This window comes from Bos taurus, chromosome 27, assembly GCF_002263795.3.
Source record: "Bos taurus isolate L1 Dominette 01449 registration number 42190680 breed Hereford chromosome 27, ARS-UCD2.0, whole genome shotgun sequence".
Taxonomy (NCBI): Eukaryota; Metazoa; Chordata; class Mammalia; order Artiodactyla; family Bovidae; genus Bos; species Bos taurus.
The window spans coordinates 36,643,570-36,657,011 of NC_037354.1; the positions used below are offsets into that span (position 1 = coordinate 36,643,570).

Here is a 13,442-nt window from a genome sequence, read left to right on the forward strand (position 1 = left end):
ACTTAGCTATATTTGGATCCACAAAGACCCAGTTTCTCCATTTCCAGGGAGTCCCAGAGCTCACGCCAGGGTGGGTGGCTGTGGTAGATGCTGAGTGAGGGCGGGGGTAGGGGGGGCGGTCAACGATGTTCGATCACCACCAGCCTGGATGCTCAGCTGGCCTCTGGAGGTGGAGGTGGGAGGCAGGGAACACATTTGCTTCACACTTTTAAAATTTCTAAGCACAGTTTAGGAATCTATATTGGTTTTGGCTTTTCAGTCGTGTCTTTTTTTAATCTTGCTCCTGCTTGCGAGACCCATTACAATTCCCCAATCTGTTGTGATTCTTGCTTTGCCCACGGTTTCAGCTTCACTCTTTTTTTTTTTTAACTCCCTCTGTTGGGCCCTCAGAAACCACGCCGGCTTATACCATCTCTATAAATAACAAAGACACACCAAGTGTTCGCTTGCAAAATACCAATCAAAGGGGGAAACTCGTAAAACGTGCTGGAGCGTACTGTTTCTGCAGCTCCTGGGGGGATGCCAGAGAAAGCACAGCCGCTCCGTCCCCCACAGCCTATCAGACGGCCTTGTGCTTGCAGCCAGGTAGGCGAGAGCATCAGGAGAGAAAGAGCCGCAGACCCTTCACCCACAGAGGAAGCGGGTGGAAACAGCCAGTATCCGTCATTTGTTGTCAGTTGCGAAGCCATATCTGACTCTTTGCAACCCTAAGGACAGTCGCCCACCTGGCTATCCTCCACTATCTCCCAGAGCTTGCTCAAATTCACGTCCATCGAGTCGCTGACGCCATCCAACCACCTCATCCTCTGTCGTCCCCTTCTCCTGCCCTCAATCTATCCCAGCCTCAGGGTCTTTTCCAATAGGTCAGCTCTTTGCATCAGGTGGTCAAGGTGCTGGAGCTCCAGCTTCAGCATCAGTCCTTCCAGTGAATAATCAGTTTGTCATGGGGTTAGAAAATAAAATACGCTGTACACGCTCAGGAAGAGCAAGTCAGTCTATTTCACCCCTGAGATCTCTTCACCTTCGGGAAATGACATGAAAATTACAGACTTCTACCTCAGAGACGATTCTACTTTCATAATATTTTGGTATCTCACTTCATAACCATAAATTATGTCTGTTCTCTACACGTTGTTCTTCTTGTTCTCAGCTCGAGAGGCAGCAAAACGCTTGCTGTGTGAAACAAATCAGCGCTGTGCTCGAGGCCACGTTAAATAAACAGCAAATGAAAAATAAGACACAGAGGGGACCAGCCAAGGGGAAAAAAAACCCCACAGGATGTACGTAACAAAGGAAGGACGTAGGTAACAAAGGACATGGTAAACAGAGGTGATTGTTTGATTTAATGTTGTTTGTCTTTAAACGCTGGCTGAAGGGTGCTGAATAAACAAATAAGATGCATAAGAAATGAAACTGATTTCACAACATGTATAAATGCACTCGCAACATGTATCAATGCATCAATTTCATGGTTGTAGTTTCTGGACTTGAGTCACTGGTGTTTATAATCTACTGCTTTGGGGAGAAGCCTCCTGTTATGAGAGGTGTGATGCCAGCCATGCTCGGAGTAAAAAAGAACTCTGTTCGCTGTTCAAGGGACCCAGTAAAGAGAGCAGATGGGTTTGGAAGTGATCAAGGAGCAAGATCTCGAAATGATCAAGAACCTGCTGGAGAAGAATGAACGGGAGGGATCTGGATTCTTCCGAAGCCCTTACAAATGACATAGTCACCAATACTTATTTCTTTCTATGTAGACATTTTCTATACAGTACCATGTTTAACTTTCATACCAATCCTGCAACTGACTATGAGAATCCCCATTTTAAAGATGCGTATACTAAGGCCTCTCACTGGCTGAGTCACTCGCTTAAGGTCACAGAGTACGAAGCACCTCAGCGAGGATTTGGACACGAGGCGCCTGCCTGTGGACCTTCCAGTGCTCTCAGCCTGGGACGGCGTGAAGCCACTGGGAGAGGGGTTGTGTTTTTAGGTTTATAGTCTAGCGATGAGGATAAAGGCCCCCCGAATTTTGTGGAAATGGGATCCTGTGCTTTCCAAGTGACTTCAGGGGCTCATAGACCTAGGAAGCAACTGAAAGGAGAGACGTTCAGAAGCAGGACTGGGTTTCTGTCATGAAGGACCGGTTTCTTCAGCCTGCAGGTTTGGGGCGACGCGTGAATTTCAGGGGAGAGCTCTGGCTCCCCAAGAGACGTACCTTGGTTGTGGTTTCCAGGATAATCTCTTTGTGCAGAAGTTCAACCACCATCTTCACGTGGCCTTCTTTAGAGGCCAGATGTAAGCCGTTCAACCCATTCTGTGGAGAGCAGAGAGGCAGGGAGGGTGGGGTTAGAGGGTCCGTGTGTCCTGAGGCCCCTGCCCCCGAGGGGAAGCGAAAGGGCCGGAAGGGGAGACCCGAGGGACCCCGGAGGGGTGTCTACCCAGGCTCAGGACTGAGCCAGGCTGGCTCCAGAGCAGGGTTTCTGTAGCGAGTCAGATGGAAAGAAAGAGGGTGGTAACAAGCCCCCCACCCTCGGGTGTGAATGAAGTGTGGAAGCTCTCATAAAACCAGCAGCGACCTTGAAATTCACATCTTAGCCGGGCGCAGGCACCACTTAACTGGGATGGTCTAGCTTTAACCCCCTGGTTAATTTTCACAGCAGCAACCAGAAACGGCAAAGCAGCAACACCCGGGTCTCCTAAGCATTTGTAGAGCTAGATGGATGTTTAGTAAAATAATGCATTTTGGAAGAAGGTCATCGGAAAACTAAATACCATCAATCATCTGGCTGTAAGATTTCCTCTACAGAAGAGTTAGTATTAAAATAGCCCCTTGGGGGAATTCCCTGGCAGTCCAGCTGCTGGGGCTCCTTGATTTCATTGCCGAGGGTGCAGGTTCAATCCCCGGTCAGGGAACTAAAATCACACAACCCTTCCAGTGTGGCCAAATAATAATAAAATAAAGCCAGTAATTTATCTAAAAAATAGTTCTAGGGTATATCATAAGTCTGAGAGAAAAAGTATATGATATCATTTATAAGTGAAATCTAAAAAATAATACAAATGAATCTCTTTTCAAAACAAATAGGCTCACAGACACAGAATAAATGTATGATTAACCAAAGAGGAAGTTGGGGAGGGATAAACTGGGAATGTGGGATTAACAGATACAAAAGACTATACATATAACATAAACAGCTAGGGTTTACTGTACAGCACAGGGGCTATATTCAACATCTTGCAATAACCTATAATGGAAAAGAATCTGAAAATATATGTAAATATATAGGGGTTCCCGGGGTGGTGCTAGTGGTAAAGAACCTGCAAGCCAAAGCAGGAGATATAAGAGATGCAGGTTCCATCCCTGGGTCGGGAAGATCCACTGAAGGAGGGCATGGCAACCCACTCCAGTATTCTCACCTGGAGAATCCCAGGGACAGAGGAGCCTGGAGGGCTACAGTCCATGGGGTCACAGAGTCAGACATGACCGAAGCGACTTAGCACACACTCATGTATAACTGAATCACTTTGGTATATACCCGAAGCTAACACAATGTTGTAAACAACTATACTTCAGTGAAATAAAATAGCCCCTTGGCTACCTTGGCATTTCAAATAGGATCAAAACTTGTCTGACAGTTAAATTTTAGGGGGAAAAAAAAAACAAGCAAACATTTTTCAGGCCCAATCATCAGTCCACAAAAGCAGAACTCCCTCAGTCAGCAGCTGACGCTCCAGCTGCCCCAGTGGAGTTCCTCTGGGTCCTAGAGTCAGGAGCCAGTCAGCCCCAGTGGTCCCCCTCTGCCTCTGATTCGTTTGCCCTTGCACTCAGATATCTCAAAACTTCCTGGCAAAAGCCAAATTCAAAGGGAGTTACTCAGAGCACAGATAAGTGACTACATGATGGCTGTCAGTTCCAATGCAGAAGGAGATCTCGGTTCCACATAGAGAATGGTTTTCATCAGTCAGTGATCTCCAGCCACCTCCTTCCCCACCAGCAATTCTCCCTTCTTCCCACGTTCCCCTCCCTGTCTCCTCTGCTGCTCAACCCTGTGCTCACACGTCCCCTTTCAGGGGGTGCCCCGGGGCCACCTCGGGCTCTGGCCAGTAAGAAAGACCCTCGCCACAAGGATGGAGGGACTTGGTTCCTGCTGATGTGAGCGGAGGGGTCTCTGGCTCACCCATCTTCAAACACCTCTGCAGCTCCACCTCGGGGTCCCGAAACACCCACTTTCACTTTGCATCCGGGCACCATTTTCAGAAGGTTCCAGTTAAACCACACATATCCTGCCTGGGAGTGGTAGTGTCCCCACCCATGAACAGATGGGTCCTGTTGCTTTGCTAAAACCACAGAGGAGAGTGCTGAGCGATCACTGCAGGCACGTGACACAGGTGCCTCGTGACGGGAGGGGGGACCCGAGAGTAAGGACGTGTATGAGACCGTCTTTACGTCGGGTCTTGGATGCGGCAAATACAACAGGTGCCTTGGGTATCAGAAGACAGCCAAGGGTAGGCTTGAGGGCAGCTCGGGGTTGAAGTACACCAGCCCCCCTCAAATCATCTTGGAAACACAGACTTGCAGAAAAGCAATTTGTCAGGTGACCTGCTAGTGGCCCCAGGAGCCACTCTCCAGCTTTGCATCCTGACTCAGTACTGGGGTGGGTCTTCACGGCAGAAGCCCCTCTCCCTCACCAGCACTGTGATCTGCAATCCCGTCTACACACCCAACAGCCACCTAGTCTGGAAGGTTCAGTGTGCTGAGCGCAGGCATGCTGAGCGTGGTTACGCGGGTACTCAGGATCGTGTGTGTGGTCATGGGAATCGCAGTCTGCTCACCGCAGCGGTCTCGGCTGTGGCTGTGCTTGTGCATGGTGGGTGTGTGTGTGTGTGTGTGCGCGCGTGCGTGTGTGTGTGTGTGTGTGTGTGTTGACTGCTAGGGTTTCAGTGGTGCTGTGGGTTGCAATCACCTTCCGGGGGCAGTTACTGGCCCTGAATATGCCTCAAAGCTGGGGAAGTGGCAAATCTAGAAAGAAAACACTCATGTTTACTGCTAAAGCCCCAGGGTGACTGTCCCTGCTCTTTGGAGCCTCAGGGTCAGTGTACTATCTGCCCGGAGAAGGCCGGTGTCCAGCAGGATGCTGGAGATCTCTGGATCCTGAGGAAACGGAGGCCTGGAACAGTCAAATGCCTGGCTCAGGTCACACAGCCTTTCTAGGGCACCGCCACAGACAGAGCTAACTGATTCCCCAGAAGAAAGGGTTTGCGTTTTTGTTTCTTTTCAACCGGAGGGACTACTATGTCTCTTTTCATAGACGATGAAAGCACGGTTGTCCTTTGTGATTACCAGGCAGCCTAGAGGGACTTCCCAGTCACCGTAAGCATCCCCGTGGGGCTGGCCACGAGCCCTGTAGATGGTCCCCAGGATTTTACTCGTTCGCTGCCCTGGTCCCGAGGAAGCCCCTCTGCTTCCCTCCTTAAGTCACATGCCCCTCCCGAAGCTGCACTCTGGCAGAAGACAAGGATGGTCTAAATAGATCAGCGTCTCCAATACTCTACTCAGCTTCCACCTCAGCTCCTGGTTCAAAGATGTCTTCTTGATGGCTCATTTTTCTCACTTTGTAACCCAGTCACCCTAAGGTACTTTCAAGTCCATTTCTGGGATGATCTGAATGCAGCGCCCTCACCAGGACTCCAGGGTAAGCCCCACATGGCACAGCTATGAGAAGTGTGCAAAAGGCTCCAGAGGTTTGGTCACGGCTGTGACAAACTCCTGTCCCAGCGACCGTCGCTTCAGGCCGAGCACACACTTAATCCGCTTCTGCAGACATTTACTGAGGACCTGTTCCGTGCGTGGCACCGTGCTAGGTGCTAGGGAGGCCTGAAACACAAACCCTGAGTCTCGAAGGACTCAGTTTTGTAGAGAAAAGAGATGCATAGACAAATGAGAAATCATGTGAACAATGCCCCAAATGCAGGTATAGGACCATGTAGCACAGACGAGAAAGGAGTTGCTTGGTTAAAGGGGTCAGAAAGCTTCATGGAGGTCTTTTCAGGGCAGCCTGCACGCAGCCACGGGCGCAAGTCCATTGACAATGGCAACGCGAGTTTGAATTCCAAACCCATGAGCTCAAATTCTAGAAACCATGTCCCCAGCCATTCTCATCAAGCGCCCTCCTCTTTCTTCTGTGAAGCAGCTGAATACAAGGGATGCACAAACCCCCAGACCAACTGCAGCAAGTCTTGTCCAGTAGGTGGGCTCAGCGGGTGGATGACTGCTCACCTCCAGCAGCTGAAGTCACTGAAAGCCTGAAAGTGACTTTACTGCACATGTACACGAAGAAACTTGTACAACTGACTTATTAGAGGCACAGCTAGTCTGTATAGGAGACTACTTTCAGTATTTCAAGAGTGTTTTATGAATAAACACCTCATTTCATACTACCTTTTTATTTCAGCAGATTTGTTATTGCTCAAATACAAAAAGGGGAGGGGTGCAAATTCTGGGAGCTTCTTGTTCTTAGCTGTAACTATGGACAGAGGCGGACTATAATCTACCACCCCTTTAAAATCAGGATCCGTGTGCTGTATTGGAGTTAAATCAAGGTTCAAGCTGATCAGTTCAATTCAGTCGTTCAGTCGTGTCCGACTCTTTGCAACTCCACGGACTGCAGCACGCTAGGCCTCCCTGTCCATCACCAACTCCTGGAGCTTGCGAGTTGGTGATGCCATCCAACCATCTCATCCTCTGTCGTCCCCTTCTCCTCCTGCCTTCAATCTTTCCCAGCATCAGGGTCTTTTCTAATGAGTCAGTTTCACATAAGGTGGCCAAATTACTGGAGTTTCAGCTTCAGCATCAGTCCTTCCAATGAATATTCAGGACTGATTTCTTTAAGGATTGACTGGTTGGATTTCCTTGCAGTCCAAGGGACTCTCAAGAGTCTTCTCCAACACCACAGTTCAAAAGCATCAATTCTTCAGTGGTCAGCTTTCTTTATAGTCCAACTCTCACATCCATACATGACTATTAGGAAAACCATAGCTTTGACTAGACGGACCTTTGTCAACAAAGTAATGTCTCTGCTTTTTAATATGCTGTCTAGGTTGGTCATAGCTTTTCTTCCAGGGAGCAAGCGTCTTTTAATTCATGACTACAGTCACTATCTACAGTGATTTTGGAGCCCCCCCTCCCCAAAATAAAGTCTCTCACGCTTTCCATTGTTTCCCCATCTATTTGCCAAGATGTTGGCTACAAGTAAAAGGCTGCTGAATCTTCCTCAAACCTTTGCAGCTGGTCCAGCTAACCTGACAATGACTCCACTCCGTGCCAAATGGCAGACAGGCTACTGAGGGGGACTGTGGGGAGAAATCACCTATTCCTTCACTCAAATAACTGGGTGTAGAAGATAAACAAGAAGGAGATGGAGGGATATTAGAGGAAAAGGTTCAACTAAATTAGAAACTGGGGAGCAAAGCAGCAGCTACTTGTGGCTGTTTTCTAACACGTGCCTTTCTCAGGAAAATGCCAGCTTGCCAATTCCTCTTCTTAAAGACACCTGCTTCCGGGTCTCCACCTACACACACGTTAAACCAACTGATTTTGTTCCACAGCCCTTTCCTGCTCGGTTCTGTTTCTCTTTCATTACTCTTTTCCTTTTTTCCTCCAGTTTCGATCATTTCTATAGACTTATCATCAAGTTCTTGATTCTTTTCTCAGCTGTGTCCAGTCTACTCTTGGGCCTGTTGAATAAATTTCTCATCGCCAAGAAAGTTTTTTTTTTTTTTTTTTAATTTCTAGCATTTCTTACAATCTAGCCCATTTCTTACTGGGCTCTTTCTTATAGTTGGGGCTTCCCTGGTGGCTCAGATGATAAAGAATCTGCCTGTAATACAGGATATGTGGGTTCAAACCCTGGGTTGGGAAGATCCCCTGGAGAAGGAAACAGCAACCCACTCCAGTATTCTTGCCTGAAAAATTCCATGGACAGAGGAGCTTGGCAGGCTACAGTCCACGGGGTCACAAAGACTGCGACAGAGCTGAGCAACTAAGACCTTTCTACAGTTTTCACCCCTCTGCTAAAATTTCCTCTGTTCGTGAATAGTGTCCATTTTCCCTACTGGATCCATATTAAGCACAGTTAAAGTCCATCTGATAGTTCCAACCTCCAGGTCGTCATCTCTGAGTCTGGTTCTGTTGATGGCTTTGTCTATTGACAATGCTTTGTTTTCTCTTACTTTGGGTGCATGTGTGTATAGTAATTTTTAATTGAGTGCCAGACATTATACACAGAAGAACAGTAGAGACTGAAGTAATTTGTGTCTGGAAATGGGCATGCCTCTTCTTCTGAGAAGCTGTTAGTACAGGAGTGGGGGTGGGGGAGCTGGGTCAATGCACTCAGGAGTTGGCCTGCGCCTGGGTGTTTGGTGACTCCTGGCGCACACAGCCTTTGGCAGGCTTCTGTCACCTTGAGTCCAGAGCCGGAGCTGGGATGCCAGAGGCCTATTCTGTGTTCCCGATCTCCCCTCAGCTTCCAGCGCATCCTGGCACGCCTGTGCCTCCACTGGGGTCTTTCTCCACACTCTTGCCCCTCTCCCTGCAGTCCTACATTCTTCCTTGTTACAAGGTTGGAGCAGAGGGCTTCTCTCCTGTCCTGGCCCAGCTTCAGCCTTAGGCAGGCTTTGCTCTTGGACCTGAAAGGTGGAAGTTGTTTTTTTTTTTCATCATTTCTTCCCCTCTTCTCCATAGCAGCAAAACATGCCTTGTCTCTATACTTGGTGTTGAGTGACACTTCCTTGCTCTTCCTCCACTAGCAGAAGCAGACCTCTGCTTTTTTTTTCTTGGTACAAAACAGTTACTGGCCCCAGTTTCCTGCCCTCCCTAGGGGTACAGAGGTTGTGCCCCCGCTTTCCTGCAGGGGTCTCTGGCTGTGTCCTGGGGCTGGAAGCTTTCCCACCCTCACCAAAGGCAGAGGCAGTGTGACTACTTCTCCCCTAGACACGGGATTTCTGCCTGGGGTCTGAAGGGGAGAGACTCTATTTTTGCTTCACTTAAATGAAAAGTCTAGAATGCAGGCAAGGCTTTGTCTGTGGTCCCCTCCACCCCGATCCCACAGTCGCAGGCAACACCTGCTATCCTGTGGCGAGCTCTCTGCTCCCCAGGGACGCTCTCTGATCTGATTTACTCCAGTATTTCTCAGGAGCACCTCGTAGAGGCCTGAGGTTCCAGACACACTGCAGCCACGCTGGCCTGCTAGCCAAGAATCTGTTAAGACATCGGCTTTATGGCAACTGCTTTTCTCTCCTGGATCTACCAAAACTGAAACGGTGGCCTCTCCTAGGAGGGCTTGTCTCTTTTGAGAATTCGGCCAACCTTGCTGCCTTGAGATCTCAGCTTTCTGATAGGCTTAGGGGAAACTGTAATTCTGCAGAGTATCCAGGCATTTTTTTTTTTTTTTTTGCTGTTAGGGTGGGAGCAGTGTTCTTCGAAGCTTTTCACATCCTAGAAACTCTATCCTGAGTCTCCAAGGCCACCTGGCCGCCATATGATCTTGTCCCACATGGTCTTAACACGGCAGACAACCATTTTAGTATCTTTCTGGCAAAAAGATTTATGCCAAGCACTCACACCTGGGGTTGTTCATCTGCCTTTGCTCTTTTTTTTTTTTTTTTTCCAGGTAAAATGTCAATTTAGTGGGTTCTTCTGAGCAGCAATCTGTCTGATGGGAGGGAGAGGAGATCCCAGCCAGGCTGTGTTTCTTTTAACATTTTTAAGGAGAAAGAGAAAAAAAATCACTCAGCCTGAATGATTTAATTTGCAGTATTTTCTTGTACCAACTGTGAAAAATTCCACTGGCAAAATAGACAATTCTAGACATTTGTTCTCAGTAAATGATCCCTCTGTTTCATGTCTCTGATTGCCCCAATTACGCTAATTGATTTCTCAACGTACAAATACAGGAGACGTGTCACAGGAAATTCAAACTCTCGTCCTGTCCAGAGTAGAGGACTGTTCCAGATGGAGAGGCCACGGTGTCCGGAGACCCTTGGCCTCTTTGGAAACTCCAGAACACCTCCAAGGCTGACGCTGGTGTGCTGGTGTGGACGTGCTGTGTTCCACGCCTTTTCTCACACTTGGTGATCCTTTCACCTGCACACACAGCCGGTCCTGCCCGCACGGGTACAGTTTCTGGCTGTGTCCTAAGGACCTCGTGCCCACCTGCCCCTCCCACCCCACTGCCCCCCAAAACTCATGATTCTAGCCCCTACCCCTTTTCTCTGAGCTAAGCAATGTCTGCTCCTGTAGCGACTGGGAAGCATGGCCTTTTTATTCATAAACACCTACTACCTTACTATTGATTGGACTTATCAGGTTAATTAATTGGCTGTGCTACCGCCAGAGGCAATGGAGCCCTGGGCAGGGGAAGCTTTGATGGGGAAGGAAAGGAGTGGAGTCCTGGAAGAACAAGCCAGAGTAGCGGCAGAGAAAGCCAAGAAGCCAAGGACCCCAGAGGGGAACAAGAAGAAGCCGGAGAGGGGCTTCTAGGTAACTTGCCTTCAGGTGGTCGGCAAACAGTGAGAGCCTCTCCCATAACAGACAAGGACGTGCACACAGAGCATCACACACCTAGTTCTTATACGTTATACCCACTTTCCCGTTCACTCTGGATCCTCTGTTAGCTTGTTATATCCGTCCAGAGAAGGTAAGTATTCTACTCTATGTTACAGAAGCTTAATTTCCTGAATAACAACCTGCTGATGCATTTGTGACCTCTGGCTTTGCTCTATTATTGGTTCTTATTTGTGGAGCAAGATCACTGACGTTATATATTTGCAGGTCTGCCGCCCTGAAACAGAGCAGGAAATAAGAATCTGAATGGGGCACTGGAGAGAAACAAAAAGGTCAAAATGGTGGCCATCCCTCGTCTGAATCCTGAAATTGATGGGAAATAGAGAAAGGGTCAGGTAAGAAGGAGAGGCAGAGACCACGGAAACCAAAGGCCAAGGAGACGATGAGACGAGGCGACTATTATCCTGGGCTCAGGAGATAAGGGCTTGAACTAAGCTTCTGACAAAGAAATGACTACAACAATGTAAATCTTGGGGCCTGTCCTCAAATTGCCTGCATTAAGTTTTCGGTCCAAACAGAAACAAAATCGAAAGGGAACGGAGATGTTCCCATCTTCCCTTTTCTTCCTCTTCCCTTCCCTCACCCGCCAGTCGGAAGATGCTGGCATCTGAGCGTGCAGGACGGTGAGCCAGAGGGGTGCCTTGCAGAGGCATCCGAGAGGGAGGCGGGGGCTGCTCTGGAGTGCTTGGGAGGTGGGTACATAGAGCAAATGAACAAGCTCTTTGAAGGTGGTGCAAATCAGTGGAGTCAGGCTTCTCACTGTCGGAAGAAATTTAAACCCTGGAAAGAGGAAAGACTAGGCAGAGCCCTGAGGTCTTGGATTAATATTAGAAGCATTGGCCTGATCTCAGGGATTTTTAAAAACACACACACAGACAGATGTAGAAGTCGATATAGATGCGTGTACATACGTGAAAGCAGCAGCAATGGGCACCCTGAGTGGCCAGATTTTGGTGTCTACAAACCAGGCTCCACTCAAAGGAAACAGAGGCCTTGGAAAAGTGAGTGATTCAGGACTGGGGCAGGGACAGTACAAAATGACCCTGGGATAACTTGCACCATAAAGTAAAGAAATCAAAGACTGATGTGGACATGTCAGAGAACACAGAAGCCAGCGTCCCGGAAAGCCTGCTAGTGGCCTGATTCAGATTTGAACATCCGCGAGTATCAGACTACAACCCATCAAATGAACCCATGAGTCTGAACAGGTATAAATAAATAATGAAAAAACGAATCAGTAAGAAAGAAGGGAAAGCTTATCCTTCAGTGGAATATCAGCTAATAAATGTGAAGGAAAGACGAAGGTGGAGAAGCATTCCTTGGAACCATCACAGTGGTAACCAACGCAGGCAGAAACTAGCCGTCTTTGCCAAGAATGGTGGCTGGAAGTCTGACGGGAAACAGACTTGTGTTGGCAATACGTGGGAATATTCCTCCCTGAGAAAATACTGAGCAACCACAAAGGGAAAAATCAATGATTTTACAGCAGAAAAACTTGGCAGACACCAATATCAAGGTTAACGTCCTCGGATATGGAAAGAGAGCTTGATTTCTACAGGACCCTGCCAAGAATGCATGGCCTCAGCCCGGTCACCAGTAAACATCTGCAGACACAGCTGGGGTTCGAAGTACAGAATGGAAGACAGGCAAGAAGGTGAGACAGGCCAAGACTGAGGAAGCATTCCAGATCGAAGGAGACCAACAAGACATGACAAGTGAGCCCGAAGTGTACTCCTGGAGAGATCCTGTATTATGCGGGAAAGTGTCCTGACTTCCATATGGTACCCACCGGATGTTTAGCAGTGACAGAGAATGACACCATCTCTGTATATGTTACACAGTGACAGACAGGAAAGGTCAGAGGATCTGGGTGACAGAGGATTCTTTGTACTGTTCATGGAACTTTTCTATAGGTGCGAAAGTTTAAAATTTTAAAAAACAAAGCCAGGGGCTGGGTAGGAGGGAGGCACGGGGTAAGGGTAGAAGAGGCTGTCAGAGAAGCCGAGGCAGAGCTGGGGGTGACCCTGGGCGCTGGCTATGGTGGGAGAGGATGGGCGGCCCACTGGGGTTCCTGCACATCTAGGACCAGAGACTGTGTGGGAGGCTGAGCACACACATCCCTGAGTTCTACAGGCCCAAGAGGTGCCACCTTTACCAGAGTCGAGAGACCGTTCTAGGCTGGAAACCCCAGAGAGCAGCCTAAGCCCTGCGTGGGAACCAGCTGACGGGAGGGCAGGCCCCCCACCTGCAGCCTCCTCCTGACCCGGATATTGTGTGACCGCTTGGTGGGAAAGGTCTGCTAAAAATACATGATCCTGGATCTAACGCATCGGAAGCCAGAAAGAGCCGAGGTGATGGCTGTCACCCTGGCGGGAAATCACCCTTCGGCTCCCTTGCCAGCCTGTCTCTGGTCCAGGACCAGGGAAGGGAGGAGAAGCTCAGAAACCGGGAGGAAGGCGCGGGGTCTGAGAGGAACGCTCAGGGGCAGCTCTGAGCACGCCCCTCCCCTGCTCTATCACAACCGGAGTTTATCTCCTGACCCAGGTACTGTTTATGATTTGGGGTTTACTAGATATTCACAAGGAGGGAAATGCCTGAACACTTTTCATTATCTTAAGAAAAAAAAAGAAACCCACATGTCTTTGGGAGCTCTTGGAGGAGATGCTTCAACCTGGTCCCTTGTCCGCTCCTCACTGGACACACCTGGGCAGCCTCCCAGCTCAGCTGCCTGGCAGCTGCAGGGGCTGGAGGCCCCTAGGGACACGCAGAAAAGGGTGAGCTCAGGGCAATAAGACAATGGAACTCTGACATGCAGGTCTGC

The 13,442-nt window shown here is 48.9% G+C and overlaps 1 protein-coding gene across 6 annotated transcripts in view; it reads right to left on the reverse strand.

The window, feature by feature from the left end:
* The window catches only part of ANK1 (ankyrin 1), a 245,260-nt gene that overhangs the window by 79,074 nt on the left and 152,744 nt on the right, over positions 1-13,442 (reverse strand). For all 6 annotated transcript variants that reach the window (XM_024986486.2, XM_024986485.2, XM_059882374.1 and 3 more), the window contains exon 3: positions 2,216-2,314. In XM_024986486.2, coding sequence (XP_024842254.1) covers positions 2,216-2,314 — 99 coding nt within the window. The remainder of the gene's footprint in view (positions 1-2,215; positions 2,315-13,442) is intronic.